Source organism: Cuculus canorus, chromosome 5 (assembly GCF_017976375.1).
Source record: "Cuculus canorus isolate bCucCan1 chromosome 5, bCucCan1.pri, whole genome shotgun sequence".
NCBI lineage: Eukaryota > Metazoa > Chordata > Aves > Cuculiformes > Cuculidae > Cuculus > Cuculus canorus.
The window spans coordinates 26,237,085-26,255,132 of NC_071405.1; the positions used below are offsets into that span (position 1 = coordinate 26,237,085).

The window sequence follows — 18,048 nt, forward strand, 5'->3', positions numbered from 1 at the left end:
AACAATCAACAGGTCCAGTACAACATACACTTCAGTATTTATTAGACAAATATTATGCAGCTACACAGGACATAAATTTTTTCAAAAATATTAACTATCCCAACAGGAAGCGTTGTTATACTGAGGGCAGGGAACACACACAAAACAAAACACTCTCATCCTGCTCCTGCAGTAGTCTAAACACTGCTGTTAATTACTTAGCAAATACGGATAAACTTGACTACCGTCTGTTCTATGTTTTCTGTGCCTGTCACTAAAGCATAGGACAGAGAAGGAAACAGAATGCTAAGCCCCTCTCATAAAACAGAGGCTACAAGAATCAAAGTTGTCCTGGAATCCTGATTTTCACCACTTACCATTTCCCCCTCCTATTATAGTCACTTGTCAAGCCTTATCTGTTAGCTGAATTTTCATTACCAGCACATATAATCTGCAACTAAAGTCAATAAATTGATCCTACTCAGAGGGCCAAAAAAACATTTGCTACGATCAGATAGAAATTAATAACGATCTACCACCCAAACACTTTTTCCACTGAGGAAACTTCTTTATCTTGCAATGTTTGTTCTTCATCCACCATAATAAATACTTAACGTTTCTTGAATGCTCACTTGCCTGGTCCAGCAATAGCCGCTACCATGTCCAACAGAAGATGCACCTGTCTTGGTGACAGAAACAGATGCACAGAGTCTATTTGGCCATCTACATCCAACTGGAAGAAATAAAAAAGAAGGAAAAAAATTCAGGAACACTTCAAGAATTTTTCTTTACAAGTCTTGAATCAACTATTTTGATAATAGATTTTGATGCTGTAAAGCATACAGCCACTCTTGATTTATTGCTTCCAATCTGCAGCTTGGCAGGATAAATGCAGAGGCATGCACTGACAATTTATTAGCTTTAAATACATAATTTGAGAATACTAGTAACCTGCTAGTTGTTTTACCTCTTTAATAATAACAGAAATAATCAACAATAAAAACTTAGCATCCTGTACTAATCATAAAACACTAAAGCCAACACCTTCTGAAGCAGACCTTAAAAACTGTGAAGGTTCTCTACAGGACTTCCCTTTAATATACAGATAAATTCACATACTTTCTTCGTAAAGAGTGGGATGTTCATAGAAGTCTAATTGATTTGAAAAGGTATACAACAAAGCAAGCCACTCATCTTTGAAAGCAGCTCAAGCTAATTTATCTTAAGGACCTATATAAAATTATTTTTCAGCTCTAGAATTGTGTACTCACAGATGTCAGTCCCTTCATGATTACTACTCACTGTATTGGGTGTAGGTGGCAAGGTGTTAGCAGCAGTATATGCTGCAGGGGCAGGGTCTCGGCTAAAATGTCAGGGTCTGCCCCACACTGGGCAGAGCTGGCTCCACTCAGACTTGTAACTGATCCACCTCAGGACATAGAGGAGCCCATCAGCAAAGCCGGTGGTGCCTCTGTCAAAGCATATTTAAGAAAGGGCAAAATGCTGCACAGGCAGCAAGGAAAAACCTGCCAATACCAAGGTCAGGGGAGAAGATGCTCCAAGTGCCAAAAGAGATATTCTCCTGCAGCCTGTGGAAGAGGCCACACCAGGGCAGATAACCACACTGCAGCTCATAGAAGACACTCTGCAGCAAATAAATGTGCTCTGAAGGAAACTGTAGCCTGTGCAGAGCCCACACAGGAGCAGGCTCCTGAAAGGTGCAGCAGCCCATAGAGATGAGCAGGCATAGCATTAGGTTCTCCTGTCATGAACTGCAGTTGATGGAGGACCCATGTGGGATTTGGTTTATATTGCTGAGAGGATCCACACTGAAGCAGTTTGTGAAGGCAGCAGTCTGATGGACCCACACTGGAGGGGGGAAAATCTCAATTTTCAGAGAATCAGTTTCCAGAGTAAAAAAAAAGTTAACTTTCTCAGAAGTTACTCCAATACATAAGTTCAGTCCCTCAATCATATAGGAATTCTCTGTTAACAGATTTCAGTCTAGCCACTGTAAGGATGTCTTATTAGACATATATACAGGTTTTGAAAGCAGAGTATCTAAAACAAAACTAAGGGGATTCTGTCCCCTTGAGATTCTCATGATTATTTGTACACAGCCGAAAAAAAAAAAAAAAAACTCCCACATAACCATTAGTTTAGTTAAAGATCAGGAAAGCATGACTAACCTTAGCTCCAGGAAGTACTTCATTTTGCTTTAATGTTAGGCTCAACTCCATTCTACCAATCAGCTTACTAATCTGTACAGGGTCAGAAGGAGTTATTTCTGGCAAGTTTCTTGTTAATTGCGGGTGTGGCTCATAAATTATTTTTGGATTCCAGCTAGGTGAAAGCTTTGGTTCTGTTGCCTTAAAATGTTACAGAGAAAGGAATAAGAATGCATCCCTCTACACACGAAAAAACCCCAAACAAGCACTTCAAAGAAGCTTATCACACCAACGATCATTTTTACACAAATAGGAACTTGACAACAGCATTAAAAACTTCTATTGGTAACTGAAATAAACAAGGCATGTAAAATGTCAATCATCAGACCTTTGCAAAAAAATGAAGTAGGTTCCACAGAACGGTGAATTGTAGAGGACTTCTACCCATTAAAGTCATAACCACATTTCAGTACAATATATCCTAAATTTTCCTCAGTCCTAACATCCGTTTCCTTCCCTTTTCTCAAAATCAATAGGAATTGATTATGAAACTCATGGAACGCATATTCAAGTAGAAGTCCAACTCCTATATCCTTCAGAAAGACTTTAATAGACAAATGTAACAACATATTATATATCCTTTATCAATTTATATTCTTATACAATGTATTTAATTTTACCAGCTGCGTAGATGAACACACTGGAGAAGCCTTGGCTGATGCAGGAAACTCATCCCAGAAGAGTGAGACACCGGAGAGCTGCAGCAACTTGTGAGCAAAAGCTGTGGGCTGATGTACATTAATTCCAGAGCACTCATCTGCAGTTTCATCACAGTACATAGTTCTGGAAGACAAAAGCAAGGAAATAAATACGGTAGGCACATGCAAATCGTTACCTTCATTGCACTATTTAGCCCCTAAGTTTGTACACACTCTCTCCTCACACTACTTACAACACTACTGATGGTACTGAAAGGAGAAATTACACTCTCTGGGAATGGATGAAAATCTCAAGTTTTCTAGCAGACATCGCAGGACAATTGTGACATGCTTCCATTGTGAATACATCCTAGCATATTATCCTAGTAAAAAGTGAAGGAGTCTGCTCAACACTTCTATACGCACATTTCCATTAGGATACACACAATTCCTGCTTCAGAACCTGAATTTTTTTAAAATCTGCCATCTAACATGTTTCTCTTGCCTGAAAGTACTACTTGAAAGTAACACAACGTTCTGTGTCAAAATGAAGGCTGAAAACAGAGACCATAGGCTCCAATCCTGTAAAACGACTGTGAAATTAAGTTTCTTGCATTATAATAACCAGAGACAGCATAAACAGTAAACTCTTAAAAGATACAAGTCTCCACATAATAGAATTCACAGTGCAAAAATACAGTTACCTTTCCATAAATAAAATATATCAAACATCAAAACAACTGGCTATTTAACAGTTTGTTTCCATCTACTTCTTAAAGCACAAAAAACAAGGTTTGTTCTGGGAACGTATTTCCATAAGAAAATAATTACAGGTTTATTGGAAGATCTCCCAAATTGAACATAATAACCTAAAGTTTATAAACATTTAAAACCAAACATATTTCATTAGCATTTCTCAGTAAGACTCAGTTTTATTTGGTACTTCTCACTTCAGGAGAATTTATGATTACATTATCCCACAGGTCAGAAAAAAATTATTTAAGAAAATGTAAAATATTTACATTCAAAGTAATTACATAATACACATGGTGTCTTCTGAAAGCTCACATAGGACCTAAATCTTACAGTTTAATTTTTTCAGGACTGCCTCTTTCTTTCTGAAAGTATTTCAAGTACCTTCAACATACAAGAGGAACTACTGAGATATTAAAGCCCCTTTGTGTAGCGGGAGGCCTGATTTGCCAGTAATATCTATTGACTGCTAAACATCTGAGAAATGGTATTTATTAGTTGTAGAAGGGTTCATTAACTTATATTCAAGAAAACTAGACTCTTCTAAATTGATGGTTAAATATCTTTAAACATGTTAAGTGGAAGCTGAGTGGAGAAAACACTCACTGGCATTATAAAAGACGTGCTCAAGAGCTAGTGTCTGAAAATATACTGCGAACATGTGGGCATGGGTAAAATATACTGTACAGGAAAGAGCAAGAAATGCCTTAGGGAAAAAAAAACACCTTTACCTTTCAATTCGGATTTCAAGTGCAGTTCCACTCTTAGAGTTGTCCGGCACATGTTCTATTCGCAAAACAGTATCTAAAAAGGTAACTTTCACTCTTCTTAGAACTTTAACGAGAAAACATAAAGATACCATGCAAGCATTTAAACCAAGTTGCTCAAGAACAGCTTTCATAACCAATTTTAAATGGTCTTTCATTTTGTTTAAGTTTCCAATATTTATTTCAGCGGAAATAATCAACTGAGTTTAATAGTGTAATAAGGCATCAAGTGACAATGTAAACGTCTATTTAAATGTCTAACATGTACACCCATACCAAGCAGTGCACCTTTAATGCACATACATTTGAGCAAGTGATGACTCAGACAAAGTTGTTCTATGTCTATGACTCAATGTGGATGGTCTCAAAGAAAGTACTTGCTTCATTGTGTACCATGTCTGAACTCTCGCCATTGCTATAGTATCACACTAATTTGGCTGAACCCTTCTATTTCTATATCCGATTTTTAAACATTTTCCTTAGCTTGGACATTTCAGCACGAGGTTCTCTAGCATGCTATTTGGTAACAGCCCCTAGTTTCTTCCACTTCAAAACACACCATCAAAAAAACAGAGTTACTAAAGTACTTTTAACAATATGGCATGATTATCGAGATACATATGCCTTAACAGGTCAGCTTTGCAAAAACAGCTGAAAAGCCGTTCTGTTTCTCCCCCAACAGCATCACCACCAACAATCTTAAGTTTGTGTGATGAACTAAACTGGAACCTCCAAAACAAAGGCATCTCAACAATCACTCACGCACAGATTTAGCTGGATTTGTTCTGGTGTAAAAAAATACCAAGTTGCCCTTAAGTAAGGTTCATTTTGTCCACTGAGGGAAGTAAATCGGGTTTTCCCTCTCCTTCAAAAACAAGATCAATTATCCTGCCTTCCTGTTTAAATTTTAAAGGTAAGAAGTGAAAATCTGTGAGACACATTACAGCAAATAAGATGTCATTTTGTAAAACTGAAATACAACATAAACTGATTTAATCTCAGATGTTCACTCAGACCTCAATAATTAATCCATACCTGTTTCAATAGTTTCTGCAAATTTCTCAAGTCCTTCAAAAGGCTGGGACCCTTCTCCTTGTTCATCTGTCAGTTTTTGGCTAAGACACTCTTTTGCAAGCTGCATACTACTGGTCATAAAACTTGACCAATACATAGGCTCAGACCCAGATGCTGTGGAGTAAAAGAAGTCTTGATAAATTTGACTCTGAACATTTTGAAACCATAAAGGCAAAAGGAAATAATGCATTTGGCACATCCAGAAAGAAGTTTCAACAGCTTAGTAACAAGTCATACTTAAAGAGAGATTGTAACTACACTGGTTCTGAAACGCTTTACTACTTTAAAATTACTTTAATCTATCAAGGTTGAACTGTTAAAAGTCTGGTATTTGAAAACTCAATACAAACAAGATGAAAACAATCTGTGTAACCAATCTTCAGTGAATAATTTCTCAAGTACTTTTATTATACTGGTTTGACTTTGTAGGCATAATAAGCAAACTGAAATCAAGGAACTGTCTCTTTAATTAAAAATTATTTTAAGGTTTCTTTTTCCATTTGAAACATATCCTAGATGAAGAAAGACTCCACAAGGTTTAAGACGTTATCTTGGCATATAAGAAAACACTTTAAATGCCTAACACAGACCTGACATATCAAGTAAACATAAAAAAACCTGAGAGCACAGCACGTATTAAGCTGACTAATCTTTTAGCAGACGGATTAACTTAATTGGCAATGCATTCCTATCAGCTAATGCCCAGCCCATTGTGAACAAATACTATAAAACTAGATTAGAAAAGTCAACCAACTTCAGCTATAACACTTTAGTACAGACAAACAAAAGTAAACCTAGCAAAAATACAAATGTGTTAAACAGGCAAAACATTCCAGTTTAGCATTCAGGTCAGAAAATATTGATGTGGCTATAAAATTGTGACAAAACCAGAATCGTGTGTCTTTTCCTAGCATATTACCAGTCGCTGTGTATGAAAGAGAATTAAATTAACGCAAGTGAATAAATAAAGCTTCCTCCTAATACTACCGATCCTTCAAAGCAATAATCTTACATCAGAAAGCAAAACAGCTCAAAATTTAGTTCCAGGTAAAATGTAAGAACCAAATGCATAGTACATATTAGCAAGTTACTTAAGGGATCTTGCAAAGGATGGAAAAGGGAGGTTTTGCATTTTTTTCTCTTCTTTATGATGCATTTAAATAAATATTTTCTTCTATCTTCCCACCACTACAAAAAGGAAAACAAACCAAAATCCTTCAGAGGTTTCTTCAAAATTTTCCACACACTGTAAGTGCACTAAACATTCCACACAAGCTATAACAGCATGTCTTAACAGAATTCATGGACAGTCTAAACTAGATTAGCTAGATCCATATGCACACAGGCAAGCTAAGAAGAGCTCAGACATTCCTCTCAGCATTACAGTCAAAGGTATTAAGTATTTAAGTAGTCTAAAAGTAATTATTTCAGACTGTGATAGCAATTAAAATGTATTAGCTGTTCTCCAAATATAAAAGATAATGGATCTTTTACCCTGAAGTTGCCAAAACACCCAGAACCTCACGGTAACCCCCTTCATAGTCTTACACAATTGTGTTGTTGCACTGGCACCTAACAGCCAGGTACTCATGCTGACTAACATCACTTGGCATACAACACCCAAAAAAAAGTAGCTAACTAAAACTCCTTCACATACAGTATTATTTTCATTTCAATATGTCTGAAACAGTTTGGAAGAAGACATAAAACAGCAGGATCATAAACTTTAAGCTATTTAACAGAGCAACCAGCAACTGAGAAACTTGACAAGCAACTGATGAACACATGACAGTTTCTTTCTATTATAGTCTATCATTAATGTATGTAAATTAAATGGCACTTTTAATAACACTAATAACTGACTAATATAAGCACAGCCTTTTGCCTCTGAAAAACTGTAAAGAATCTCCTTTCAGCCTACCAAGCCTTGGCCTTGGCCTGAAGACCATCTCTAATCCTTTTACTTCTAATGCACAGTTATCTTGTAGTAATGACCCCCATGGAACAGATAAAGAAATTGATTGGATAAATCCATCTGTGACTTCCAGAGGTGCGTCTGCAGACTCCAGGATCTCATTAAGACACTAGAAGAGAACAAAATAAAACTAATAATTAAAAAATAAATCACATACAGAACTTTGAGTATAACAAATAAAACATACTGAGGCTACCAGAAAATTAATTATACTCAGAAAGACAATAAACTGGCCACTTTCAAGTATTTTGATTCCATCTTAATTTGTTTCATTTTAATTACTTAGCTTAAAGCATAACACAAATTTCTCTGTGGCAGCTGTATAACCTGTATATTTGCACTAAACCAAGAAATCCCAGTATCTTACAGTTAAAAATACTACCGCACTGACATGAGTTAATCTACTCTTTCTCTGGCAACATATGAATAAAATTGAAAACACACTGACAGTAAAAATGCAAGAAGTAACAGGTTTCTGTGGCAAGAGCATTTCATTAACATGCAGCTTCAAAGTAATGTTCTCTTTACCTTTCTCTGTAATACTGGACCAACAGAACCAAAAAATCTCCTGTATAAAATAGTTGCCATTTTTAAATAATACTTTAATGTGTTCAATGTTCAGCACCGATTTAAAAGTTGAAGCATGGTGGACAGACCAACAGTCTATAGAAACTGTTCCATTAATACAGTCCTTTAAAATGACATTATAAATAAAACTATAATCAAGTTGCCCATAGCACCATACAGAGTAAGTGAAATTGGTGGGAAAAATGGAACACCAGCTGTGAAGTAACTCGGGATTTTCAAGTTTTCCACAATCCTCAGAGAAGATGCACTTGTTGCACTACATAGCTTTCATAAAGCCAGAGTCCAAAGAGTCTATTTTCAAAGGGAACATATTGCATTTATGTTTACGTCTGTTTATAAAAAAAATGCAAATCCCTTTTTCTGCCCCAATTAAAAAACACAGTTAAAACTGTAAACACTGAACAAGAACTATTTAAGATGCTTTAACAAAATAAATAAAAAAAAAATCTAAATTCAGCGAGTGCAACTTTCAAGTACATGCAACACCCTACTGAAGACTATGCTTGTAATAAGGACACTGTTTTCAACTGGCAACAACAGTGTGGTTCTGACCTTCCCATGTTGAACAGGAACACTGATTTTTACCTGAGAAAATGCATAAATTTGACATCAAAAGTTCTTTAAAAATAAGGACTTAAATGTAGCTTTCTATTTTAAGGATAGTTAAAATGTTCCAATTATATAGAAAATTTTAAAATTAAAAATTAACAAAAAAATCTTGAGAAAATGACATTTTTATTGTTATGCCTCCAGATGAAATTTTTCCATTATCTTAACTTGTTGCTCTTAAGAACTCTGGTTTTAGAATTTTGTTTGCTTGCAGGTTTGACTTTTCTAGATTCTGTTCCAAAGTCCACTCAAGCAGCAGAAAAAACACAACAACTTTAAAGAATCAGAACCTGAAACATTTCTATGGGGGAAATTACTTACGAATCAAATAATGAACTGAGATTCCATGATATCAAAATTTTATTGTTAATTAAATATAAGAATTATAACTGTGATAATCACATGATAAAGCATAAATAATTCTTTGAAATACAAAACTTATTTGAAATTATCACAGATTAATTTAAATTGCCTGCATCATTAAAAAATAATTTGCTATAGTACGAAGCGAGACAGTTACAAAAAGCCATTGTGAACAAATCTGATCTCTGATGCCTTTTTGGGACCAACATATATGGCAATAAAAACAGCCATATTTTTTATGTACTTTAGTACCTCCCTTATTACTCTGAAATACAAAGTAACTATCTAAAAGCAAAAAATAAAAATAAAATATTCAAGTATTCTTACAGCCAAATTACTTCATAAACAAGTCAGTTATTCCCAGAAAGTAGCAATCAGAGCATTTCAAGTGAAATTTCAAAACTGAAGTCCAGTCTTCACATCAGGACTTGGTCCCACATTGTTAACTGAAAGGCTCCAGCTGGAATCACAGTAATTCTAGTAGCAAAGGTACTATTTGACATGTATTAAAACTCAACCACAAGCATGATAAATTATGTTTTGATTTTTCAAAACAGTCCAGGTCCCAACAGGGAAAGGAGTTACACTAACAGCCCCAGGATATTCCTATGCATATCTATAAACACATACAATGTTGGCTAAAATATCTACAGTGTTAAAATGAACAGAAGTATCCACACTAATGGATAAGCTAATATGTAAAAATACAGTCATCCTAATGATTCATAGGGAACAAGCTTACAATGACTAGTGGAAAAAAAGAGCTGTAGTATTTCCGCGACATCTGTTTTTGCAATCTGTCATACATGAGAGTCACGTGCAGAGAACTCAAAACATGTCATTGTTTACAAGCCAAAAAGAAAAATGCTGATCTTCAAATCGAGAAGATAACCTACGCATTACTGTATGCATATTTAATCACTGTTTATGCGTAATAAATCGTTCCTTTAGTACAGGTCCATAGCTGCTGCTGTTTCAAAGTATTTACATTTTAAATAACGTAACTTTGAGTACTGAGGAGTGCTGTGATACCCACTAGAGGGCATAATAATTCAATTAAAGCGAGACAGCCTCACTGCCTGCCACAAAAAACAAACCGAAGACACAGCCAGAAAACAGAAGAGGAAAACATACAAGCAAATAACCACCAAAAAAAAAAATCTAACTATCAGACTGAAACACTGGCTTCTACGAACGTCTGTCTCCTGCCACTTTCAAACACATTTTCACAAAAAGAACTGGAAGAGCATTATTTGAAAATATCACATATTCACAAGTATTCTAAAATATACCCAGTATGGCCAAATACCTGAACACAGTACAGTAAAAATGTGTTTTGAAAATACTGAATAAAGCAATACACCTGTGTACCTAGTCCATTGTCCGTGCTACCCTAGGAGTCCACGACTGATGCACAGCAATGCTTATGGCTTCTCCCGACAGTCATTTGACTGGCAGGTAGAACACAGTAAAGTTGGTAATCGACCCAAGAAACCTTACGAAATATTACAAGTAAAGCCTTTTGGACTAACATAGTAGGACATAAGTATATATACATTATATATATGCATATGCACACGTTATATATAAAAACACACATTCCAGGACTGGAAGGAGACTGGTTGGTTCTAAGTGTGAGCCCAGCTGTGAAGCAAATTCCGTCTAAAAACAAGTTTCCATTTGTCAACAAGTACTTCTTCCACTGCAAGACGAGGGAACAATTCCTACAAATCTACACGGACTAAGCTCGCTGTCAACAAGAACTATGATACCTTGAGATGAAGTCAAGGAACAAATAGAACCAGAATTACTTTATGCTTTAAACACTTCTAGTAGTACTCAGTAAACATGCCCCTTACTAACCACAGCGGCAATTTCTAGAAGCCTGGGCACCTTCTCCCTGACATGCCAGCAGCTGTTGCCTTCTTTTAGTTTGTTTCCTTTGTCGTAATTAAAAAAAACGAAAAGAAAGTGTGGCTAGACAAACATAACAATAACCTTTCTATTTTTTTTTAAAGGGCTCATATATCAGAGCACAGCTCCCTGGCTGAAATACCAATTATGGCTGTAACTTTTTCCACGAAGGAGGCTGGGTACTGAAAACAAAGTGGCTGGCAGCTGGTGGTGGCAGGGAATCAGCTGGTCCCTCAGCCGTAGCAGGAACGGAGGGGGCGAGACGCGAACATCTCTTACCCACTTATCCAGAGGAACTTGCGTCAAGGAGCCGGTGCCCTGGTAGAGATCCAGGCTGAGCTGCTCTAAGCTGAGCTTCTCCTGCAAAAAGTGGCCCAGGTACCTCTGCAGCAGGTACCTGCAGGCCCTCTTCTTGATGGACTCCGAGAAAGGCCACGGCATGGCGGCTGCGGGGCGCAGGCGGGGAGACGAGAGGGAGCGCGGGCGTCGCCGGGCGCGGCCTCTTCCCTCCGCGCGGGCAGGGGCCTCCCGCCGCCCCTCACAACGCCGGCGAGGCGGCGCTGCCTCCCGTCAGGGCGCCGGCGGGCAGCTCCATCCTCACTCGGACACCACTGCCGCCGCCATCTTCTCAGCGGCCCGCAGGCGCGGAGGGCGCCGCGGCGGCCACGCAGCGGAGCGGGGAAAGGGGCCGACCGGGCGGGCCCCGGCTCCGCAGGGCGAGCGGCGAGCGGGCCAAGGCGGGCTGCTTGTCTCCTTCCTCCCCGCGCGCCCCCCCGCCGAGCGCCCTCACCCCGACGTCCACGCGGAAGTGGCGTCACCGAGCGGAGGAGCCGGGGCGGAAGCGGCAGGCGGTGTGCGAGGGGGCGGAAGCGGTAGGAGGTGCGCCGAGGCGGCGGAGGGGCCGCCTCTTCCAGCGCTCGGCCCGGGGGGATGAGGCGAGCGCCCCTCTGTCCGGAGCGGCTGGGCGGTGGGGCTGTTCCCGCGCTCCCGGTGCGATCCGTGGATGTTTTGCTGTCGTTAAACCGGAGCGAGTCACTGCGAGTGAGAGGTTGCGCAGCTCGGTAGCCGGGTCCCTGCTGCCTTCGGTTGCTTTGGAATTTGTTTGCCGGTCTGAGGTGAGATTTGCGAGGAGGTGGTGAAACTCACGCTGTGAATGCCGCGCGTGTTGCAGATGGGCTCTTGCCAGCCCCCGTTCCTTGCTTGGCAGCAGCGCTGAGCTGGCAGCGCCCCCTGTCCCCAAGCGGGTCCCCTGGGGGTGCCCCCAGCCGAGCCCTCAGGGCACGCCGGTACCCGGGAGGCGAATGCTGGGGCCGCGATGGTAACCTTCAGTCTCAGTTCTGGCAACAGGTCCTTACAGAGGCCAGCCACGCACGTCTCTGAATTGTGCGGACAGTGGTGTGTAAGAGCTGAGCGACAGAATTATTCTTCGGTGACCGTAAACAAAAGGCTGCTGTTAATATGCCTTTATAGTCTGTGATAACCCGTTTAGTTCACAGGCTTTTCTTTCTTAAATTCACCCACAGTAGGCTTTTGTTTTCTATAGATATTGATTTCAGTTTCTTCAGGCATGACTTGTCTTCCTACAGCACTCGGGATCAGCAAAGGGCAGAATTAATTCATGCTGAATCATAATAGAGCCTTGTACAACATAATGCAAGTTACTTACATTAATAAGAAGTGACTTCTGTGATACCTATTCTACTTCTGTTGCTAATGTAACCTTCCTAAACCTTCCTCAACCTTAGTTTTGAGTTCTCTGGACTGTCATTTCATGAGTTACTGAAATCAATGCATCTCATATTTTCCTTTGGTTTTGGACAATGTTAAATATGTCTGCTTAAGGTGTATCTCTTGTTTTATGGTGTTAATATATACAGAGCATATTGGTATGGTACCTCTAATATAAATGTTTCCATATGCAGAATGGAGACTGACTGCAATCCTGTGGAGTTGCCCAATAACATGGGGTTTGAAGAAGATTCAGATTATAGAGATTTTGAAGGAACAGATGTGAAAGATATGAGACTAGAAGCCGAAGCTGTTGTGAATGATGTTCTGTTTGCTGTCAGCAACATGTTTGTCTCAAAAACCCTTCCTTGTGCTGAGGATGTGGCATATATCAATGTGGAAACCAGGGAAAGGAACAGATACTGCCTGGAACTCACCGAAGCAGGACTCAGGGTAAACTAATTTTTTAATAATTTCTTAAGCCTTGTTGTGAACGATGATCATGTTGAAAAGGTGCCTAGGAAAATACTTAAATGACATCAAAACAGCATGCATATTCCTTTTTCACTTTTATGAAAGCCTATTTTACATATTTTCTCCTAGAAAGTGGAACTTTAACTAGTTAATTCCAACAAAGCAAGAAGGGGACTCGATAGGAAAAAAAACCCTCAGGCATTAACTTGAGACACAAAATAATGAAGATTGAAGCAGAAGTTTGTTAGTCATATCAGTCTTTGGGTTTCTCTGCAACCCAGATAAGTCAGTAATACAGCATGCATGCGAAGGTTTTCTGCACCATATGTATTTTTTATGCAAACGCATAGATGTAAGACTTCATTTCAAAGGTCATAATGATAGATTTTATTTCTATTCTGCGTTTTGGTCAAGAAGTGTTTGAAACTGTCTGAATACTGTATTACCCCTAGGCCCCATAGTTAGAAAGCAGAGATTGTGATTTAAATCCAGTGTCTTTTGTTCTCTGCTTACTGTACCACCCTGAGTGGCCAAGTTAAAAATTGTGATACCTTGTTTCCCATCACCAGGTGATCCTAGTCACAGAAATTTAATTAGTAATTTCTTTTTTGCAGGTAGTGGGTTATGATTTTGACCAGACTGATGACAGATTGCAAACTCCGTACCATGAAACTGTCTACTCCTTATTGGACTCTCTCAGCCCTGCATATCGAGAGGTGTTTGGAAATGCATTACTACAAAGACTAGAAGCTTTGAAGAAAGAAAGTCAGTCATGATTTACCCAAAAGTAAAAGTTTAATGCTAGAATGAATTCTTAGTATGAGGCACAGAGATCTTTTCTTGCAAACCCAATTAAAAACATCTTAAGCTTAATTTCTTGCATTAATATCTAATTCATGCTAGTACTACTGTATAAAATTTTGCTACAGTGGATTCGCGTATATCACAGTGCTATTAAAAGCCACTTAGATAAATTATAAAATTAATAAACCTCTTCTGTTTTCTTCTTCGTTGTAGGTGAGCAAGTCAGTTGCTTCTTAAAACAGTCAAAAAATTTGATCTCTTCTCAAAGAGTTTTTATCCAAAACTCTAAAAAATTATATAGAGACTGTTATATATACAAGTAGTAGTTCTTCATGTGTGTATTTACTGATAATTTTCATATCTGCTTTTTAAAATAGAAGCTAACTACTTGCTCTACCCAGTTAATGAAAATAACTGGGAAAACTACTGTTTTGCAAAGAACAGAATTTCATTGGTTATACATAAATCTGAAAATTCTCAGCTTTGGTAACAAGAAAGATGGTTCTTAAACAGTCGTGCATTTCTTATATACTGACAGTATCCAAGATAAAAGCAAGGCTCAGTGTTATTTGCTTTGTCCTTGTCTATGGCAACCAGCAAACTGCAATCTATAAGTGAGGCATACTGCTAATGTATGAATGTATTGTCTGAATCGCAAATGAGTTAAGCACAGAATTAGGGTGTAATGGGCTACATTTCTTAGCGATGATGTTATATATGCTGTATGTATATGTATGTTGTACTGTAACTATGTGAGAGGTTTGGAAGACATTTTAGCCTGTTTACTATTCTGAATGTGTTTACATGATGTACAGGATATACCCAAGAGTATTTTTGCTTCAGCCTTTGATTTCTATAATACAAAACTTTGGTACTCCTGTTTTTCAAAGTTTCTCTCTTTACTGTACAGCGCCCTCTCTTAACGAATACTAAGTAAGCACTGTAATGTTAATTGTATTGTATTGGTTTGAAACCAAAGGCTATATGAAATTTGCTAAGATTAATACAAGCTGGAAGCTATAACTTGTATTTTCTACTTAAAAACTGGTACAAAACTCTTTATAAATCTATTGTTCTGCTGTAACTTTTCGAGTATGTACTGAATGGTAGGCTTTTTAAAAATTGCAGCTGGTTAAAAATACCAGTACTCTTGAAATAACATTCTGTGATGTTCACACTTTTTGTATTCTTGTATTATTCAGTATTTGTGCATCTTTGTTTATCCTGCCATTATTCTGCCACGCTGTTGTGGTAAGTACATGCAATAGCTTTTTTTGGAGCCTCACTTAGGGATACACCCGTTCTCAAAAAGTCACAGATTATTCCAGTGACTTCAGTAGAGCTATATTGACTTCTGCCTGCTAAGGATTAGTCATATTAATTTGAGAAGCCTAGTAGAGCTTCTGTAATAGCTTTGGGGTAGTGATGTACAACTATGACTGACAAGAATTAGTGATTTTGTTTCCCAGAGCTTAATTTTGTGTTTATGTTATTGTCTTTTTAGGTTGAAACTTCTGATCTTAATCTTCTGTCCTAGGGTATGCTTCCTTGCTCTAAAAACTGTTCCACACAGGTCTGTGGCACGTGGTTAGTCCTCTGTGAGGAGAATGTACTTTACCTAATTTATATTTGAATACTTTCCCTTGCAAGTAATTTACTTGTTCAGTTTCAATCACTAAAGCATTACATAAATGCATCAATGTGTTGTGGTTTTCTCAGGTGGGGGGTGGGGAGAGGAGTACTGAAAAGAGGGGAGTGAAAAAAGTTGTCATGTCCATAAAAATCTTAAATACCAAATAGTTAGCATTTGAAAACCTTTGTCTGCAAACCTGGACATAAGGGAAACTTCTAGCAGCTTCTTGCAGAAGCCACCCTTGTAGTCCCCACTCCTACCAAAACCTTGCCACACAAACGCAATACACTTTGCCATTTTCTGTGCTTATTATAAACATAAGCTGAGAAATACTTTAAAAACACCTGTTTTGTGGAAGAAACTTCTGATGTTTCTTCTAACATACTGCAGAGATAACTCAAATGGGGAAAACCATGACACTTCATTGTTTCTGGGTTATGAGCACAAAGAAAATGCTCTCCAAATCCCATACTTGGTCATTGATGCTGACGTGGATGCAGCCTCGCTGAAGCACTGAGAACAGGAAATTTCAATGGGTTGCCTTAGAGTACCAGTTTTCCTTCTCCGAACCCCTGAGTGAGTGCTGTTCAGCCTAATGTCACTGTTAATCTACAGCTTGCCTACAGAGCCTCAAAGCCTGCCTGCTGACTGAAAAGATGTCCAATAACCTAATTAAGGCTATTTTTCTATCAGCAATGCCATGCGCGTTTTGTCCTGTTTGGCATCCAGAAGCCAGGAATAAAGTTCCCAATTTATCGAGTGCTGCCATCCCTGGTTGTTCTAGGACAGATTGAATTAGGTATAAAAAAGAGATCACGTACACATTAGATGCCTGTTTATAGAATCATAGAATAGTTCGGGTTGGAAGAGACCTTAAAGATCATCTAGTTCCAACCCCCCTGCCACAGGCAGGGACATGTCCCACTAGATGATGCTGCCCAAGGCCCCATCCAACATGGCCTCGAACACCTCCAGGGATGGGGCATCCACACCTTCCCTGGGCAACCTGTTCCAGTGTCTCACCACTCTCATGGTTAAGAAACTCTTCCTTATGTCTAGTCTAAATCTACCCCTCTCCAGTTAATACATGTGTGTCTGTATATACACATATACACACACATGCAGACTAGGCAGTGAGAGGCTGGAGAGCAGCCTTGCAGAAAGTGACCTGGAGGTTCTGGTTGACAGCAAGTAAACATGAGCCAGCAGTGTCTTAGTGTGCATCAAGTATTGCATTGCTAGCCAGGTGAGGGAGGTTAATTGTCCTGCTTTGCCCTGTGCAGCTTCACCTTGAGTCCTGTGTGCAGTTTTCGGTGCCACAGCATGAAAAGGTTATCAAGCTACTGGAGAGTGTCCTGAGGAGGGACACAAGTTGGCGTAGGGTTTAGAGAGGAAGCCATACAAGGAGCAGCTGAAGTCACTTGGTCTGTTCAGCCTGGAGAACTGGAGACTGAGGGGGGACCTCATTACAGTTTACTGCTTCCTGACAAGAGGAGGAGGAGAAGCAGTCACCGATCTCTTCTCTCTGGCAACCAATGGTAAGACCTGAGGGACGGGCAAGCAGATGTGCCAGGAGAGTTTTAGGTTGAATATTAGGAAAAGGTTCTTCACCCAGAGGGTGGTGGAGTGCTGGAACAGCTCCCGGGGGAAGCAGCAGCAGCACCAGGCCTGACAATCCCAGAATCATAGAACAGAATCATAGAATAGTTTGGGTTGGAAGGTACCTGAAAGATCATCTAGTTCCAACGCCCCTGCCATGAGCAGGGGCATATCGCACTAGACCAGGCTGCCCAAGGCCCCATCCAACCTGGCCTTGAACACCTCCAGGGATGGGGCATCCACAGCTTCCCTGGGAAACCTGTGCCAGTGCCTCACCACTCTCATGGCGAAGAAATTCTTCCTTATGTCTATTCTAAATCAGCCCCTCTCCAGTTTACACCCATTGCCCCTCGTCCTATCACTGCAAGCCTTTGTAAACAGTCCCTCCCCAGCTTTCCTGTAGCCCGTTTCAGGTACTGGACGTCCAAGAAGCATTCAGCCAACGCCCTCGTGCACACGGTGCGCGTGTTGGCGCTGTCCCGTCGGGCTCTGGACTCGACGCTCCCCGCTCCCCTCCTCACTCAGGTCACTCCCCGCCCCGCCCCTGCGCGCCCCCGGCCGGTGCCGTCGCGCAGCAACGGGTGGCGTCGCCGTGGCGGCGTGTGGCGATGGCGGCGGGGCCGCTGCCGGGCCGGCGGGTTTTCCTCAACCACCTCGACTCCTTCTGCGGCCGCAGCATCGGCGAGGTGACCGCGGGGGCTGCCAGCGGCCGCAGCTGCCTGAGGCGCCCGCGCCCTCCCGCCCGTGGCCGGGGCTTGGGTGGCTGGGGCCGCCTCCCGCGGCAGCCGAGAAGGGTCTGAGGGCGGGAAGCGGGGAAGGAGAAAGAAAGAGAGTCGGGAGCAGGAGATGTGGAAGAAGCGGGTCAGGAGGCTGGGGAACAGCTGGTGGTTGTGAAGCCAGGTCTCCGTGAGGAAGCGCCTGC

The 18,048-nt window shown here is 40.3% G+C and overlaps 3 protein-coding genes across 11 annotated transcripts in view; 2 read left to right on the forward strand and 1 right to left on the reverse strand.

Annotated features, from left to right (window-relative positions):
• The window catches only part of ATG2B (autophagy related 2B), a 48,379-nt gene extending 36,908 nt beyond the window's left edge, over window positions 1-11,471 (reverse strand). For both annotated transcript variants that reach the window (XM_054066942.1, XM_054066941.1), the window contains exons 1-7: window positions 11,168-11,471; window positions 7,361-7,523; window positions 5,401-5,553; window positions 4,330-4,432; window positions 2,828-2,990; window positions 2,169-2,348; window positions 616-712 (exon numbers count right to left, since the gene is read on the reverse strand). In XM_054066942.1, the coding sequence (XP_053922917.1) occupies window positions 616-712; window positions 2,169-2,348; window positions 2,828-2,990; window positions 4,330-4,432; window positions 5,401-5,553; window positions 7,361-7,523; window positions 11,168-11,329 (1,021 nt within the window). In that variant the 5' untranslated portion in view covers window positions 11,330-11,471. The remainder of the gene's footprint in view (window positions 1-615; window positions 713-2,168; window positions 2,349-2,827; window positions 2,991-4,329; window positions 4,433-5,400; window positions 5,554-7,360; window positions 7,524-11,167) is intronic.
• Window positions 11,472-11,863: 392 nt separating this feature from the next.
• Window positions 11,864-15,477, forward strand: GSKIP (GSK3B interacting protein). Its single transcript, XM_054066955.1, has 3 exons — window positions 11,864-12,003; window positions 12,811-13,069; window positions 13,705-15,477. Exons 2-3 carry the CDS (start codon window positions 12,812-12,814, stop codon window positions 13,864-13,866), a joined length of 420 nt encoding a protein of 139 aa, XP_053922930.1. The 5' UTR covers window positions 11,864-12,003; window position 12,811; the 3' UTR covers window positions 13,867-15,477.
• Window positions 15,478-15,722: 245 nt separating this feature from the next.
• Window positions 15,723-18,048, forward strand: part of AK7 (adenylate kinase 7) — a 28,544-nt gene continuing 26,218 nt past the window's right edge. For 7 of the 8 annotated variants that reach the window (XR_008449945.1, XR_008449946.1, XM_054066952.1 and 4 more), the window contains exon 1: window positions 17,072-17,812. Coding sequence is in view for 6 of the 8 variants with exons in the window: in XM_054066952.1 (XP_053922927.1) it covers window positions 17,735-17,812 (78 nt within the window). In the remaining 2 variants the exon portion in view is untranslated. The other variant, XM_054066951.1, reaches the window with a different exon arrangement.

Excerpts from the sequence above, each read along its gene's own strand:
- GSKIP (XM_054066955.1), top strand. The coding sequence starts at position 12,812 with ATGGAGACTGACTGCAATCCTGTGGAGTTGCCCAATAACATGGGGTTT. Across the intron at positions 13,070-13,704 it reads TCACCGAAGCAGGACTCAGG|GTAGTGGGTTATGATTTTGA; the intron begins GTAAACTAATTT and ends TCTTTTTTGCAG.